General features: G+C 37.0%; 1 protein-coding gene across 2 annotated transcripts in view; it reads left to right on the forward strand.

The window, feature by feature from the left end:
* The window catches only part of Zfhx4 (zinc finger homeobox 4), a 187,145-nt gene that overhangs the window by 148,683 nt on the left and 19,879 nt on the right, over window positions 1–18,583 (forward strand). For both annotated transcript variants that reach the window (XM_075971456.1, XM_075971457.1), the window contains exons 5-6: window positions 7,094–7,162; window positions 14,450–14,563. In XM_075971456.1, the coding sequence (XP_075827571.1) occupies window positions 7,094–7,162; window positions 14,450–14,563 (183 nt within the window). The remainder of the gene's footprint in view (window positions 1–7,093; window positions 7,163–14,449; window positions 14,564–18,583) is intronic.

Raw genomic sequence — 18,583 nt, forward strand, 5'->3', positions numbered from 1 at the left:
TTTAGAAGAGTGCTCTGAGTGTGCATAAGGAAAAGATGGAGGAGGTCACTTGAAACCATTTTCACTATAAACTCCATCTGAGCACTTTTGCAATGCCCTAGCATGCTCCAAGTTCTGTTTCGAAAAATGAAAGACCATGGTAATAATAAATGTAGAATTTCATGTATCTTCTAAATACTAATCTTATTATGATGAATTTGCTTTGAAGAAGCTTGTACTGTCTTTTGGAAGGAAAAAAAAATGAGTTCTTAAGCTTCCTGGCTGAGGACTCCTAGGGGCTGCCTGGAGGCAGACTGTCCAGGGGGGAAGGACAGAGCTTTGGAACCAGACTGTCTCCTCGAAACCCCTCCCTCTTCTGTTCTGCGCCTTTGGAAAAAATGACTTAAATGCTCTGAGCTTTGATGTTTCATCTCTTTCCTACAAGCTGCAGTGCTCTGTGACAGATTACTGGGAGGACTGGGTAAGGAAATCCATGTTACACGTCTGGAAACAGACTTGTCTCCAGCAAATGCTAACCTATCTTTTGGATACTCGAGGTCTACACTTGTCTTCTCTTGTATTCACAGTTTGGAACATACCCGTGCACAGCAAGTTTCATGGCCCTGATAGAGGCCAGAGAATCTCCAAAAGTACAGTGGGAGAAGAGGGGTTGACTAGATGACTTGTGGGGTAAAGGCTGTTTGAAACTTGTGCTATATTAGGAATGCTTTACTTCCAGAATTAAAAGAGAACTTTTCTTCCTCGATACAGCGGCAGGGATTTTGATGTGTTGCCGTAGGCTACAGAAAAATAAAATTATTTCTATGTTAAAACAATTGGCTTACTGTTTACTTATTTTCTGGCTTCTATCTTCTTTTTAATGCCAAGCCTTTTGCTAAAAATAGTGATACATGTTTCTGCTTAGTGTGTTAGTGAATGAGTGTGAGCGCGAGAAAGCCAAGTTTTGCAGACGAACAGAACAGGTATCTGCAGTAATGTGTTCCATAGGCCTTCTGTGTACTCTAAAACTGTGCCTAGTGTGGAACTGAAGTACATAATTACATGTATGAACACATGTTTGTTCATATAATAAATTGTTCTCTTCTCTATGCATAACTATGACACAGCGTATAATTTCTATAGGCAGCACAGCAAGAAATTAAAAACCATGATTTACTGTAGATCCTATTGACTCAATATTCAATCCTCCATTCCCTTTTGAAGTCATGAACTTTCATATTTTGCTTAAATAAGGTAGATTTTCTATTAATAAGTCTTATCACTGACAATTTAATGCATGTATAGAATGCATAATTGCTGTAACTCTACCCTCTTTTCTGAAGGGAAATGAAGAGGGGGTGAATCTCTGGGGAGAGATGGAGGGCACCAGGGCAATGAAGGGAGGGGAACTGTGGTCAGGATGCATTTTTTTGAGAGAAGAATCTAGCTTCAATAGGAAAAAAAAATTCTAGAACTTTTCCTGTCCATAAGATATGAGTTTTGTATTGACCACATTTTGTTGTTGTTGTTGCTGCTGCTGCCCCAATAAGCATGGAGAAAGAATCTTTTGGGAAGTGATGACTCAGCGCTGGCAGGTTCTTGGTATTCTTTGTCTTAAGGAAAGAAAAGAAAGGTAAAAGAGATTCCTGAGGTGGACAGAGTTATGGGAGGAAATGTATGTGCAGAGTAAGGAGAAAGAACTCTAAGAACATTCGTTCTCAGAAGTCAGTAGGTGGGAATCTCCTAGTGAGCCTGAGGGAGGAGTTGAACTGAAGGAAACAGGCTGAAGTGAACAGTTGGACTAATTGCAGAATTGAAAGAAACACTATCATGGGGATATTAAAAGCATCAATTAGTTTAACATCGTGCTTAAGAAAGCTACACTGAAATGAAGCTGAGAGGCTTCCAATCCCAGCTCCATCACATGCCAACTGTGACCAATTGTGGATAAACAACCTCATGCTTGGTACATGGTACCAAGCAAATCCTTCATGAACTCTTACTATCAATGATGTTGGTTTCCATGATCAATACCCTATTCCACGGAAAATACTTCTGATTGTTCCCACATTGTGTTAATAAAAATAGAGTAATTGGATTCCATTTTTAAATGTATGCTCACGACCAAATTGACAGGATAGAACCGGATTTTAGATAAGCTAAGTCAATGGTATTATTTTTAAACAGCATTAAAAAGGTCATATGCTACAAAGGACCCAAATTAGTAATCTAATTAAATCATCCACAAAATGACAGATCCCGGTAACAGCAGTCAGTTTGTTATTACAGAGCAATTATTAAAGTGAAATATTGCAAGATGTTATGTATCATTATGAAATTCTAAACATTTCATTTCGAACAGGCAGAAAAGTAGAGATTAATCAGTTTGTTGATAAGTTAAAAGCCCCTTTATTAAAATATTTGTATCACTTGTATAAAGGAGAGAACACCGCTGAAGCTCTAAGCTGACTTAGGGGCACACTGAACTACATTCCTTTAGAATGTGTCTGTAGCAGGGCTCATATTGCAACAGTTTCTGTGATGCAGCATTTAATTTGTGAGATTAATATCTTTTATTTTGATATCCCATTTATTTCAAGTAAAATGATTATAGCATAGCACAGATTATTTGCTTATAGAATATTTGCATTTTATAATAAATGAGCATAAATGTTTTATGAAATATTGGAATTTTCAAAGGATCAGTGAGCATTCTTTCTAGTTCTTTTCCACTTAGTTTCTGGCCTTCAGTAAACATAGGAAAATCTTTATTGGTTTCCAAATATTGCACTACTATAACTGGATCTCTTAAATATTTTTCAGTTTCGTGACTAAACAGACAGGGTTCTTTTTCCAGACTCTATGAGATTTTAATTTCATAACCTAGGAAAAGTTACCAATTTGTTTAATTCACCATATTCTTAGTTATAAAGTCAGTTTGAAAATTTCTTCCATGATTCTATTGCAAAAATTATATGCTTGCTTCTATACACATAGCATATATACTATTTATCAGGCATGTACACAATAATTATCATTGTCCAATTTGTATTAATCTTTAAGAAGTAGCAGTCAGTTTGTGAAATTTATTTGGAACCGTTGTTGACTATTTTGAACAAGTTTATATGCTACAGCATAGTGTGTGGGCATGGGGGTAAGAAGTCATTGACTTATTATGTTTGATTTTTGTTAGAAAAGCATGATTCCATTTACTATTTTTATATACTGATATACATAATATTACCTATATACTGATACACATATACATATGTTCTCCAAGCACAATGTCCTGCATGTCGCCATGTCCCACCATGAGGCTAATGGACTAAACCTCTGAACTGTAAGCCAGCCCATTAAATGTTTTTCTTTATAATAGTTGCCATGGTCATGGTGTCTCTTCATAGCAATAGAAACCCTACCTAAGAAAATAATCCCTATGAGAAAATTCTTGTTACAAATAAAGGGCAAAGATCGATAGCCTTCAAAAACAGGGATTATTTTCTGGGCTGGATATAATTTGGACAATGGGAAATGATTATAATTTCTTATGGTGAGCCTACTCTGGTTTGTTTAGTTTGTTATATCATCCTCTGTTCTTACATGAGATATGGGAGGATGGAGAATTACTTTTCAGGAACTCATAGCATTCTGGGAAATAGATACAGATCCTACAAACATCCATGACCATTCTCTGTAACCAGTGCTGAAGCACTGTTTACTGTTGGGCTGTGCAGAGAACTTGCTTTGGCTTTGAGAGAAGGATAGGAAGTTAAAAGTAGGAGAACAAAATAGGCATTTAAATTCAAAAGACCAAAGTTGACCAGGGCTTAAGGCTATTCAGCCAAGAGGAAAAAGGTGGACTTCTTGAATGACAGGTTGGCTGGTTATCAAGACTGTGATCTATTTGGAAGTCACTCCAGAACTTATGAGCAAGTACAGAGGATAAATCCTTCCTTTTAAGATTAATTTAAGACATAATTATAAGAAAATTATTTTCTGTTTATGTTTGGGGGAAGTTCTGCAAAGTTATTATGACTGTGCTATGTTAAAATAGGTTACTGCCAAAGGAAAAAGGTTTCAAAATAGCAGGAAATAAACTAATTAGTAAATACAATATTATTGCCTGGGTGTGCACTTCTATTTTCAAGGTTAATTATTTGCTTGATTAAAGCCTTCCAAATCAAACAGAGATGCTATTAAATAAAAATATTAGACAAACATAGTTCCCACTTGCAGATGAAGAGTTAAGCGAAAGCTTTAAACAGTTTATAGCATCTAACTTTTTCTAACTTTGAAGACTATCGCTCTTTGCCCTTTATTTGTATCAAGAATTTTCCCATAGGAGTATTGTCTTAGTTGGGATTTCTATTGCTGTGAAGAGACACCGTGAGCATGGCAGTTCTTATAAAGGAAAAATACTTAATAGGCTGGCTTACAGTTCAGAAGTTTAGTCCATTAGCCTCATGGTGGAACATGGCACCATGCAGGAAGACATTGTGCTTGGAGAAGGAGCTGAGAGTTCTGTGTCTTGATAGGCAGGCACCAGAAAATGAACTCTTTCATTGGTGTGGCTTGAACCTACTTCAAAGTCCATCTCCACGGTGACACACTTCCTCCAACAGGGCCATATGTGTTCTTACAAGATAGTAACTCCTAACAGTGCCATGCCCTTTGGAGGCCATTTTCTTCCAAACCACCACAATTATCCACTATTTACATAGTGATATCCTTGCTTTAAATGGAATGAATTAAGACATACAGAAGAAAACAATTTTCCTGAGATCTCATGCCTAGAAAATGGTGGAACCATGTGTTTTTATTCAAGGTTTATTATCATTAAATGTTATCTGTTGAAATGTTAGTGAAGTATCAGATTGGAAAAAAAAAGAGTTTACAGTATATGGGGTGTTGTAGAGGAGAACACTGTTCTTTAAAGGGAAAATGCAAGACACACAACAGAGACACAGAACATGGAATGTTGTAAAAGAGAAGGATAAAACTGATTCAGAATGAAAAACATCGAAGGCAATATCTAGAGTCAGTCTAGCCTTTTCTTTCTTTAAAATGTTTTAATAAGTTTTCACATATTTTCATCATATTATTTTCTTTCTCCTATCTCCTCAAAGAAGTTCCCCACCTCTCTACTCACCCAACTTTATGTTCTTTCTCCAAAACAAAATAAAAGCAGAAAACAAATATCAAATCAAACAAATGAAATAAATTAAACTACCACCTTTCCCCCAACAAATGTCTATAAAAATATGAAGTCCATTTTGTGCTGACTTCTGGGTATGGGGTCTGCCCTTGAGTGGGGTTGATAAGCTCAGAGAAACTCTATTAGAGAAAACAGATTTTCTCTTTTTCAGTTATCAGTTTATCAAGTATCAATGTCATGTAGCTTCTTGCTTTAGTGTGGGAATTGTGTTTATTTTCCTATCTCCTTCCTTAGATATGCCTGGTTTGTACAAATGTTATGTGTGCTGTTATAGTCTCTAAGAGTTCATAAAAGTACTATTTCTGTTGTGTCTTAGAGGCACTTTACCCTCTTGGCATCATCTACTACTTCTGGCTCTTAAAATCTTTCTCTTCTACTACATAGACCCCTGAGACTTAAGGCATGGGGATGGGTATGTTGATGAAGGCATCCCATTTAGAGCTGAGTACTCCAAAGTCTCTCACTCCATGCACGCTTTCCAGTTATGAGTCTCTTTGTTAATTAACATACAATGTAAGAAGACACTTCTCTGATGAATGCTACTTTTATCTATGGGTATACAAGTATGTCACTAGGAGTCATTTTATTGCTATGTCCCTTAGAAGAATAATGATAGTAGATTTTCCTCTAGGGCCAAGAACCTATCTTGTCTCAGGTTCTTGTCCATTTTGCCAGTGTCAGTTATGGGTTCCATCTCATGAAATGGGCCTTAAATACAACTTTAAAAGGGGCATTGATTGCTCCCATTACATTTGTGCCACTATTGCAAGAGTATATCTTGTAGGTAGGTCACTGTTTTAAATCACAGGCTTGTAGCTGAGTGATACTTATTACTTTTCTCTTCTGGTAGCATGCAAGAGCTTCTCTATGAAAGAGAAGAGACAAGAGAAAGAAAAAATACATTACATGAAAAAACTTTATTCCGTGAATATAGCTATTTATGTTTGAAGTAAAGGCTACTAAGCCAGTAGGTTGGTGCCATTTCTGCCCTGGCGCCCAATAAAGATATGAATTTACTAATGATAGACTTGTTATTTAGATTTCTTTCAAAGTGTAGGAGGCTTTCTTTGGTCTCTTTCGTCAGTTGTCATAAGCCAGGTTTTTCTTTTGGATACTTGGTAAGTATACAAATTATCTCTTACTTAGTAAGTAAGAGAATGCTCATTATAGATATAAAGTGCCTTTATCGTCATATATACATAGCCTTGGTCAATCACAGGCTAAGAATTCAAATGAGTTATTCCTGCTTTTATGAATTTCTAATCTGTTGCATTTGCTGTAAAGTACAACACCAAATCTGTTCTTTGCGCTTTTTGCGAGGTGCTACGTTATGCACATGTACTACGTGATGGTTCACAAGTCTCAGGCAAGGTTCTGAGATTGACACACACACACACAGACAGAGAGACAGAGACACGGGGACATGGGTCATCCTTGAAATCCCCTAAAATGTCCCCTTTTATTGTGCTCCAGGGCAGCTTTTATAGGGATCCTTAAGAGATAGCCACACCCCAGTCAAACCCACCAGAAACCACTCCCCTGCCATCAGTAACTCCTGATGGTCTCATCCTCAGAGCAGCTCCAAACACAGGAAAACAAGTTGTTTTGCTCAGAATAGCTGCAAGCATTGAAAAACAAGTTGTTAACAGGAAATTCAGGGTCTGGGAGGTCCACATCCACCACAATTTGCTGTGCTTTGATGATCACCAGGATTTAAATATCAGCCTATCCTTCCCTGATCTAATTTCTCCATCCACTGCTAACTAGAAGGTAAAGGGTGCTAGTCGTGTAAGCCCCTCCTAGCGCTCATTTCCTATGGCAGCCATACTTGTGGTTCTTGTAATAATAGTTATGTCCTAGATATGATGTGCTTACTCATTACACTGATGTCTTTTACAGAAACTGCCTCTTTGGGAGCCAGGACCGGTGAGGAAGAGCTTACAGAGCAGCAGTTGAGGGCAACCTCAGGTAATTATATCTGTTCCTTTCATAAGTTATTCTTGTCAAAAATAAGCTGCACCTGTCATTCACCTAATTTATGGAAACAATGTGCCACAGAACTGCTTTATTCAGTTCCTTATACAGATGAATTAAAAGCATGATTAGGCATATTCAATTTTTAGAAATATATAAATGGATTTAATTTGTAGAGCAGTGTCAGGTTCTCAGCAAAATTGAAAGGTTTGACTTTGGTGTACCATTGTTATATCATTTGTAGACCATTATTACCATTCCACAGTATGGGTAACGCATAAGAGACCCTTCTGGGAAATAACATATCTATGCAAATGAGAGGGAAACATATTCAGAATCAAATAGCTGTGGTAAAGGATATGAAGTATGTGATCTGTAGAAAAGAGCTTCTTAACTTTGAGTCTGTATAAATGGTATGAACACAGCATAAGATATTGTAAGAATAAACTGCTAAGCTGATTGTTTGGTTTGGATACCAATTGGGGTGCTCATCCCTGTAGAAGGCTTATTCTCTCAGCAGTCCTTTGTTGCCAGGATTCTTTGTTTAGTCGTGGAGCACACGGATATTCCCCTTTTATGTTAGCACAGTTATTGTTGCTGTGTTTGTTCAGGTATTATTTAGGCAGCCATATTGCTGAGGTATCATGAGCAGCTTTTCTGTCATTTCTGGATACACAGCCTCACAGCAGATTGCCTGGTCTTCTGTCTCTGACAATTTTTCCATCCCCTTTTCTTTGATGTTTCCTGAGCCTTAGGCACAGGAGTTATAGTGTAGATGTATCTGTTGGGGATGGGAACCCCAGGATCAGTTTTCTATGCATTTTGATCGGTTGTAGTTTTCTATAATGCTCTCCAAGTGATCATCAACACTAAATAGACACATTATGTTCCATTTATATATTACAGTAAAAATGAAATAAAAAAGAAACCATGAATTTGATAGGGACCAGGGAAGAATATGGTTGGAGGGACGAAAGGGGAAGGTGAATTATTGCAACTGTATTTTAATTAAAATTCTTACTGAATAAATTAGCATATCAGGTAAATAAATTTATTATACTCAATTAAAAAAGAATGCAAATTCTTGGACCTCACTGCAGACCTACAAGTCAAAACACTGTAGGGGAATCCAAGAGATGATAGTGGTCGCTGGCTCTCAGGACCTTATCATTTGAGCAAAAGGTAAGGTATCTTTTTAGAAGCAGTGGTGAGGATTTGGTGAGGAAGTGGCTGATGAGATAAGTCCTGAGTTATGAAAATTGGAAAGTATGAATAAAAACTTGGGATTATACTGCCCCATGAAGATGGGAAAAAATTGGCTTCATTACAAGTAGCTAAATAAGGCTAACACAGGGGAAGAGTAATAAATGAGGAAAACAGATGTGTAAGACACACCCAAAACTAGGCATAATCTAATTAGTTCAGTCATAGTAAAGTTAAGTAAAATAATAAAATGCAAAAGTTCAAGCAATGGAAGAGATGGACTTTATTTACAATTTAGTATTCACTAAATATGAGTAGAAACAGAGTTTGCAGATGAATTGGATGAGGATATCTGTGTGAGGGGAAAAAACAAATCCTGTTTGTGGTTGATGTTCAGATTGCAAACTAAATTGGTGAATATGGGCCAGATAGAATGTGGTTTGCTAAGCATGATGCTGAGTCCTGATCTAGAATATATTTTAGACATGTGTGTAGAGTGGGGTAATTTAATGCCATGTGTTTTAGTGAGTTTATCTAAAGAGACGACAGGGATAGAGAAGCGACTGGAGGTATTCCAGTATTTAGTTGTACAATGATAGAGACTCCAGCACAGGGGACTGAGGTAGAATGCTCTGAGAGGTACACCATGGCCCCAAACAGTAAATTTCATGAGACCTGTATTACACATAAAGGGACATTAACATCTGCTGAACAAGAAGTGTGTTCTGTTTTCACTGCTGCCTGCCAGAACAGTGTTTGGAATGAAGAGAAGTCAAACTTCTAATATTTTTGGTACTTTCTTTTTTTTTTTTTGTTAAAAGATATGTAATAAATGTGACTCAGTAGAAAGAAAATTTAAAGAAAAAAACAAATTGAGAATACATTACAAAAGCAAAAGTTTATTTTAAATTTTATTGAGGGGAAATAGAAGAACTGTGTAATGTCTGAACTTCTCTTTTTTTTTTCTCCCGGTTTCATCTCCTTAGTTCAGTTTCTAGTCAGCGTTTTCTTCTTGTCTGCCATGTCCCAAAGACATCTCAAAGTGCTTTAAGCATGTGTTTTCTTAAATATTCTTGCATATATAAATATATATTATATATTTAAATCTCTACTCTCAAAATATTTACTTGTAGTGTAAATACATAATGTACAACCAATTTTGACATAATGTTATTTAACATCAGCACACAGAAAGAAAACCACAAATCCACCCAGAAACATTAATTTTAATTCAAATTTCAGGAAAAAATTGTTGGAGAAGGAAACAATGAATAACAGTGGTGATATAATAGGACACTCATTTTTAAATATATGGTTTGGGTAAGAACCACTTTTAATTGATTTTTGCACGTCAGCACATAAGAAGCCTATGAAGGGGTTATTTTCAATTGATTTTCCCAGATGTTGAATCTGGTATTTTCTAAGCTGGACACAAAGGAAAAGGGGAGATTTATCCAGTGAAAAGTGTTTTACTCCCACAAATAAGGATACACAAGAGGACATAAAGAGTAGGAAAGACCATTACAAACAAGGCTTGCAGGATATAACCTGGATCAGGAACATCACATGAAAAGAACATTATCACAGACATAGTCAGACATCACTCAAGGCTAAACATGCTTAAATTAGGAACTTTACAGCTGGGCTCAACAGTGTGTGTTTAAAACACCTTCCAGGCTCTTCTAACACCCAGAACTCTATACAGTTTTCAAACAGTTTATTAAAGATCATTTAAAGAAAGATGAGTCTGGAGCATAGATCAGTACCAGGTATCTGGAAGATGTCCTTGCTATGCCAAAAGATTGATATTTTTCTCTGTAGGTGATGAAGGCCACAGGAGGTGGATTTAATCAGGCAGTTAGATGTAGGCACATCAGGTAGAGGACAGAGTTCAAAGGGAAGATGCTGGACAAGAAGGCCATAGAGGATGGATTCTCATCCAAGTATGTGTTTCAAATGCAGATGCTCAGTATATAAAACTGAAGATGTCTGAGTTACTATCTGTCCTCTGCTTCTTCTTCACATGATTTGAAAAGTATGTAATGGAAGCTGAATTGGTTTATCTAGTAAAAGTAAGGGGCAAGTGATCATTAGACCGGGAAGGGTAGAAGGAAAGGTTAAATTCAACCTTTTGAATTAGACAGGAGTAAGTTCTAATGTTCTACAGCACAATGTGGTGATCATTGATAACATTTGGTTTTGTTCTATGGAGAACCAGAGAGGCGTTCCCAACACACACAGAATTGTAAATAGCTATGGAGACAGAGACTCCAATAAATCTGATTTTATCATTGCACATTATATGAGTATTAATTATCTTATTATTCATATATCAAAACACCACATCCTATTTTATGCATATGTACAATTATTACATGGCAACTAAAGATGAAGTGTGTAAGGCTGGGCCAACTGCTGTTGTGGAAGACCATGGTTAGGTTCCCACACCTACAGAACCACTCATAACTAACTGTAGCTCCTGTTCCTGGGGATCCAGTGCCCTGTTCTGACCTCTACAGGCTTCTGCTTTCTTGTTATGCACCTGCATACATTCAGACAGCACACACACACACACACACACACACACACACACACACAAGAATACACATACAAAGAAATGAATGAATTGTGCTATTCTTCTTTCACACGTTAAAAGCATGTCAATTGATATGGAGCAAGGAATTAGAAATTCTACATTATAAATCATAGGACAAATTGGTTGTGGTTTTCCATTTTTATAATAAAATGAAAATATTCTAAGCTACTCACGCAAAACCTTTTAAGTCTGTTTGATGTGTGTGTAAAGGAGCCTATGATCACCATCGCAGGCATGTTTAAAATGCTTGACAAAGTTAGTTGGGCCATGCATCTGCAATACTTCTGTAAAAGTAAAACACATCATTTCATTGCTATTCTAGTCTACTGAAACATTTAAGAATGAAGATACCACTTCTTTGTCCTGATATATGGGAAATTTTAGAGGAAGCTCACTCATTGTAAGCTAATGTAGATATACACCCTCATGTTCAGCATATAAATAAGTATTTTCTTTTCCAAATTCTTTGCTTTTAGAGGAGACTGAACGTGCATAGGCTGTACACCCAGCAGTGCCGTGGAAAGCCATACTGCTCTTTATTACTATTGCACGGAATGCAGTAGAGGTTCAATAAAATTGAGAACTGCTCTAGCCTGTTTGTTTTAGAATTTCTCATAAAATATTTATTCTCCTCAGTTCTATGGCGCTCTCTTAATGTGTTAACATGTTGTCTATAATTTTCCTAGAAGACATTTTGTATCTTATGACATTTTACAATTGAGGAAATTTGGTATTTAAGCTAGAATGTAGTCACTCCTCCTCATCCAAAATGCTAGCCTACAGGTTTGTTAGCAAGAGTGGTTTCTTCACATTACATTCGACTCTAAAGCCTATTTATATAATGAATGTCAAATTTATTTCTAAAACTCTCTTTGAGAATGAAAGTGACCTTTTATTCCAGCGTATATGGAATTTTATGGTGTGGAGAAATTACCTTGTGATTATTTTTTGCATGATTAAAAATTTGCAGAGTTCTTATGGCTCCAAAGAGCCTACCTGTAATAAACAGCTTTCGCCTTCGAAACCACAAAACAGGTCTGAATTGCTTGAGCATTAGAGCTAATTGCCTGCCTACTTCAAAGGCAGAACTGAAAATAGAGAGGGGGAGAAAAAAAACAAGCCTCACAGAAGCAGGGGCACGGCAGAGGAATCCACCACTCAGGGCTCTGAGCTACGGCTTGGAGAAGCCAGGCAAAGTTATGGCCTCAGAACTGCTGTTTGCCATTAAGTTGATGGGAGCGTCTATCCCACAATCTTTCCCTGCTGTGGACACAGAGTCTTTGTTCACATTCAGATTTCTCAAACTGCTGCCGGGGTCAGGCTGAGGTCAGACACCACAGTGATGTATAGAAGAACATGTCTGGGAATTTCTCTCACACTTGAAACACATACCAGAAAATGAAGACGAGGAATTTACAAAAATCTGGCTGATGAGACCCAGATTATACTGTAGCCTGCTTTTTAATGCTTTCATATTTTTTTCTTTTTCTGACACACAATGTTTTATTAATGGGGGTTGCGATAGCCCTAACAATTTTGTGTCCCCTGGAGATAAGGCCTCTCAGTAGCACTCTGACACTTCATTTTCTAGCCCTGGGGGGAAGGTCCAGTAAATCTACTCAAAGAAGTCTTGCATCCTTCCTCAGGATGAGTTGAAAAGTAATTGTCATGAGCCTGGCACTTGATACCATGTCACGTGTGCATGTGGACTTGGCAGGGACACAGCCTAATCTGGTCATGATCTCAGCCTCCCAGTTCTTGAAGTCCTCTCAGGGACCGTACCCACACCCTAGCCAGCTGCTGTGAAAAGCGGCAGATGTGGGGGTGGGGGCGGGGTGGGATGCTCACTGCTTATCATCAATAGAGAGAGCAATATAGAGCTACCAAACACTGAGGGTCTGTCTTCTTAAAGCGAAATCTTCCTGCATGTCTGTGCAAAGCGGCACCTTGTCAGGCAGTTAGATTGTCTTACCAAGGCTCTCCCCTCCATGCGAATAGGGCAAAGCTGGGAAGAATGCACCCGTATTCGCGTATCTTGGGGGGCTCTCAGTTGGTTCCCCACTCTTCCTTGAAATGTATTAAATGTCCTGTTTTTCCTTGCTCGCACAGTTGCAGAGCATGGCTGAAAACTGAACCACTAAATAGATTTTTTTTTTTTGTCCTCAGCTGCTACATATGACAGTGGATATTTCATTCTGCTGCCAGAATGTTATTAATAAAACATGGGGTGTGGAGAGGGCCACGATTTCCCCTTTCAATCACTATAGCATTTGCAATGAAAATTTTATTCAGTGTGTAATTTTCAGTGAATGCTTGACACTTGAAATGTCCGTAGCAGCATTTTGTATGGTTATTGAAGGGTTAATTGTATCATGTTCTCTGCATAAAAGCTCTGCTTATCAAAAGCAAATAGAAGAGTGTATGCAAATGTGTTCTGATGACCTTTTGCCTTTCCAGGGTTAATTTATATGGTCATTAAAGATTTTATGAAATTGTATAGCCTGGTGCTTCAAATCCCATTTTACCTTCTTCTCCTAATTTATGTAATTCCTACCTGAACTGGGGAATATGGCTTTTATTTTTGTGCTGCAGTGAAAACAGCATGCCATGCTGTGGGGAGTTGTGAGCCTGGTTATCTGGCATTACTCAGATTGCTAAAAGTTCATTAAAATGTGACATCAGCACACTGAGAGACAAATGACCGCAGGATGAAAGAGAACAGTGGGCCTTTCACGGATTAGTGCTGCACCACCCCAGCATAGAGGCTAACTGCGTAAACAGATTAATCCACCAGCAGTGCCATGGCTGAGATTTACCGAATAATTAAGTAGGTTTGAGTTGCTATGAGGATTTCCATGTAATCTAGCTGATGTGATCCTGTGAATGAGGTGTGGGGTGGTACAGCGGTCTTACAAGTACCGTGCTATGCCAAAGCTCTGTGTAGCTCTCCTTTACAAACAAATCCCCAGTGGAACTGAAGTTTAGGTATCTTATCTAAAGAAGTTTTAAGGAATCCATCCAAGAGTTGAAGTCGGCCTGCAGGAAGAACACCTGTCCTTTATGTGAACCACTGTTTCCATATTATCTCACTGAGAATTTCTTCTGTGTGTCCGGCTTGTTCACATGCCTGTGCTCCTAGTCCATGAAAAGTTCAACAATTGAAATTATAGTTTTCTTCCACCCATTTCCCCTTATCTTTTGCAGGTTAAATTATAGTAGAAACAATTTATTACCTTTTAATAACATGCAAATATTCTCTGAGTACAAAAATGTCATACTTTTGAGGAAAAATTTGCATTAGTATAGTTAATATAGTATAGTTCTAATGTAGACTTCTGCTTCAATGCATATTTTTTAGAAGGAAGTTGTATAGATAATTCATAGATCAAATTCAAAGATATACAGGGTGATACAGGTCACACAGTTGATATTAGTGGACATTTTCTGGATTTATCAATTCTCACTGAGCGCTTTTTTAACAGAAGATCATAGTGAAGAGGCAGGAGGAGTTCTGAAGCCTACCAAAGTGACTGCGGATGATGAGACGGAGACACAGAGGGATAACAGTGAAGGCAAGAACTCCAGTAAAGACCCTGGTAAGCTGCTCGGTGTCTACTATTCCTTCTCCTACACTCATCCACTCCCCAAAGCCAACCTCCCTTCCCTGCATCCCCCAACGAAGCTCATTAAACGCCTTTATTCATTTTAAACTGTCTGAACATTCCCACTACTATTCATGGTGTGTGCATTTTGCATGTGATTTCTATCAGTAGCCTCCCATTGACCTATTTTTAATCATAACCATCTGACAGAATAGATGTGGATAAGTTGAAGAATATTACAGGATGACTAGTGAGATTATTTTTTAATCAAATCAGTTTGTGTGCTTGTAATTTTTTAAGCGCCTTTCATTAATCTTAGCTATACTTGTGATTCCTCTGATGGCATATTAATTTTTCATAAGCTCAGGATTAGATATCACTTGAATTTTATCATTCAATCATATGCACCCTCCCACACTATGTAACCCTAAAAAGAAATGCTTCTCTCTCTCTCTCTCTCTCTCTCTCTCTCTCTCTCTCTCTCTCTCTTTCAACTTACACTCAGGAATTTGCCCTTTTTAAGGGCATCTATTTGAGGCATTTCAAACAAAATCCAGTGGAAAAGTTTACAGATGATTCGGCCTAAGAAGGAGGAAATATCATTGAAAAGGGATTAGGTGCTGGGCAATTTTGGTCTTCTGGAATAGACAAATCCCAGTAATGAAAGCTACTGTCTTTGAAAACAAACCTTCGTGTCATGACATTTACTTGTGCACAAACAAACCCTAGGCCGGCATCTGGTGTGGATACCTCCGGCTTTTTCTGTGTTTGATTTGGCAAATATATGGCTTCATCCATGCTTTGTATGTATGAGATGGAAATCTGTGGTCGCGATGAATATTACATTGGCCACTTTTGCTGCACGCTATACCTAGTTTTATTATGTTGGACTCATTGATGCAGAAGAAGTGCTGAAACGAGTTCAAGCCTATTAGTCTCAGGTAGTCATCTATCTTTTCTCTGAATTCCAGTGACAGCTGCATATAAAAAGCCCTGTGTTCAGTAGAAAGATACAGGAGTGGACAAAGTTCATCATTTTTTTTTGCTTATGAGTTTATTTAAATCTGAACTATCACATATTTGTAACTCAGTTATTTCATGCCTAAATTTTGCATTTCCTTTCAAAAGTATATGAAGGGTTCTTTTCTTCCTCCCCAAACTCTTTAATGCTAAATTTCTCATAACAGTCCAGTGAGAAAAGCCTCATTGTTAGTTGCTTCTAGGACACAGTGTCCAACATTTGATTCTAATTTGAGTTAAGCAAAGAGGATCTAAGGTTAGTATTGCACCTAAAGCCACCTCTGTAAAGACACCAGAGCAGTAGAGGTGGACTCGTGAAGCAAATGACATAGACTTTGAAATACCTATTGTTGGGGACAGCCCCATGGAGATCTCATTTGAAAAAAAGGCTGAAAACAGCAAGATAGCCAGTTTATGCCATCTAAGATGGACCTCATTGAGATGAGTAACTTGCCAGTTTGCTGATAGTAGAATTCTCTTTGGTGTTTGATGCACTTGTACCAGAACAGACTGCAAAGCATTTCCCCTTTGTTTATCAGAGGACTATATAAAATAGGAAGAAATCACAGCAGGGTTCACTGAGTGCTCATAGATGTAGAGCATGAAGCTTGATTTTAACACCTAGGATCTTGTCAGGGATGGGTTGGGGGAGTATTTTTAAAAATGGATCCTATATTACTGTTGAGCATCACAGCAGAGAGGCAGGAGCTCTGTTTTCACCATGCAGTTTACTGCTCTGCATAAGTCGTGGGCTCAATTGCTCCCTAAAGGCCCGATGAGTTATTGTTCTTCTTTGATTCCTAATTGTGCCATATAGACAAGGTTGGGGTATATGGGAAGGCAGATCATTGCATAATGGCAGTTATTTAAAATAAATGTTATCGCTGTAAAAACGCATCCCCAGGTACAGAGAGTTGAAAATGAGCTCTAACCAAGAGCCAACTAAAAGCAAAGGTTGAGATGCAAATATTTAGCTTTGAAACCTTGCAGCCTTTAAGACAGCTCTTGTTACTTAAAACGAACACGAACTTTAGACAAAGTTCTGTGCTTTCTGAATTGAATCTTCCGGGATTGAAAATTTATTCCATGATGGTTGTTCTTTGTAAAAGTGTATTTAATGATTAGATAACCACTTATTTATACTCTTTTGTTCTCCTACTAGTTATTATTGTCAAAGGAAAAAGCAAACTTACAAAGTAATTGCTATGTTAGTATCATACATGGGAAAATAGATTGACCCCACTTTAACCTCAGAATTTTTAGGCAAGAGGGAATTAGCACATGTCTGGAGCAGTGTGTTGGTAAGCGGCTGTGTTCTGTTGCTAACATTAATCTGAAGGACTAGAGCTTTCAAAGTGAGACTTGACAATATGCAAGTTATATTTGCTGAATATTCATTCATAATAGAAAAGCTTCCTAATGCCTCATTTATATTGTCATTTAAATCTAGTGCCACTTTAGATTAATTATAATCCAAATTATAGCTCAGTGCAGTACAAGAATTAATATAGAGTTTATCCAGATTAATACATTTGCATTGAAAATGTAATATGTCTCTGCCATGGCTAAGGGGACCACTTTTTAATAAGGGAGTAAACATGAAGAAAGATGGAAATTAACCTTCATTATTGCAATTAAAATTATCCTTCCATTCTAGTCTCATTAGAAAAAATACTGTATTGGTAATTATAATTCTGAATTACTTGAGTTGAACAACATCTGTTACATCTGAATTTTAAAGTATTCAAACTTTATCAAATATAGATACTTGTAAGTAATAACTCAGCATTTTGATTTATTGTTTTTCAAGGTTCACTGTAACATGTGTGTTATTGGATTTCCTGACTTGTTATGAATATAAACCGTTTTACAGCCTTCTGTATTTTAGGGATTGAGAATTAAGTAGGCGGCATCTGAATTGAAATGAATTATGTCATTTTTATATTAGCAATTTCTTGAAAGTTAAATAATCCTGTAACTGACAGATAATCATTGGCTCATGTATTTGGCAGTGCTTATTTATAATTAGACTTCATTTTTTAGTTAAAATTCATTAAAATGACATTGTTCTTTGAGAATATTGTGGTGTCCTTAACGATACAAAATAAATTATGATCTCATTTCAATTTTTTTCTGCTCCAGGGTAACAAACAGGGTTTATTTCAAATGAAGTTGCACATATAAACTAAGAGTAATCACAAAACTTAATCAAAAGCTTTCCTAAAATTAATTGACCTCATTTAATACAAGGCATTTTTCTAGCATAACACAATTCAGATAAAAGACAGTAAATTTGATTTCCTGTAATTTACCAGCCATGCTTCAGTATTAAATTTGATATAAAAATAAACAAAAAAGAATGTATGAAATGGTACATAGGTCACCTATCGAGCCACCTTGAAGACCTGCTCATACTCCAGAGTGTGTCTTGTTACTGAGTCCTGGAATTCTTGCCTTCTATTATTATCAAGAATCACTAAATTAATAAATATTGATGAGCATAGAAATTAAAACAGTATATCACTTACATATACATAGTTATTATCAAACATTTACACCAATGAATAGGCTTTGTATAACGATGCACACCTTCCAACCATACTGTTATTCATTCTTAAAATATCCTTTATAAATGTTCACGGAAATGGGTTCATGGCTGAATATTTAGTAGAATTAGAAGTATCTAGAAAGTTAATTTTACTTCTGATGTCCCAAGACACTTGCAAACAACAAATTATGGGAATTATTTGTCAGCTTGTATGTGACAGTACAGGGAATTTAGTCAAGTTATTATTTGATCTTGTCCATTAAAGAATATAAGGGAATATGACATGGTATTACCCTCTTCAGGGAACACTGATACTCATTAATGGAAACTTTTAAAGAAAAGTCAATCAGGAGAAGACAACTGATAGACACTTGTTATTTTAAATGACAATCATTTTGTACAAGTTGGTCTGACACATTAAGTAGCTAATTGTATTGGCAAGTATG

The sequence above is a fragment of the Microtus pennsylvanicus genome, chromosome 5, assembly GCF_037038515.1.
Source record: "Microtus pennsylvanicus isolate mMicPen1 chromosome 5, mMicPen1.hap1, whole genome shotgun sequence".
NCBI lineage: Eukaryota > Metazoa > Chordata > Mammalia > Rodentia > Cricetidae > Microtus > Microtus pennsylvanicus.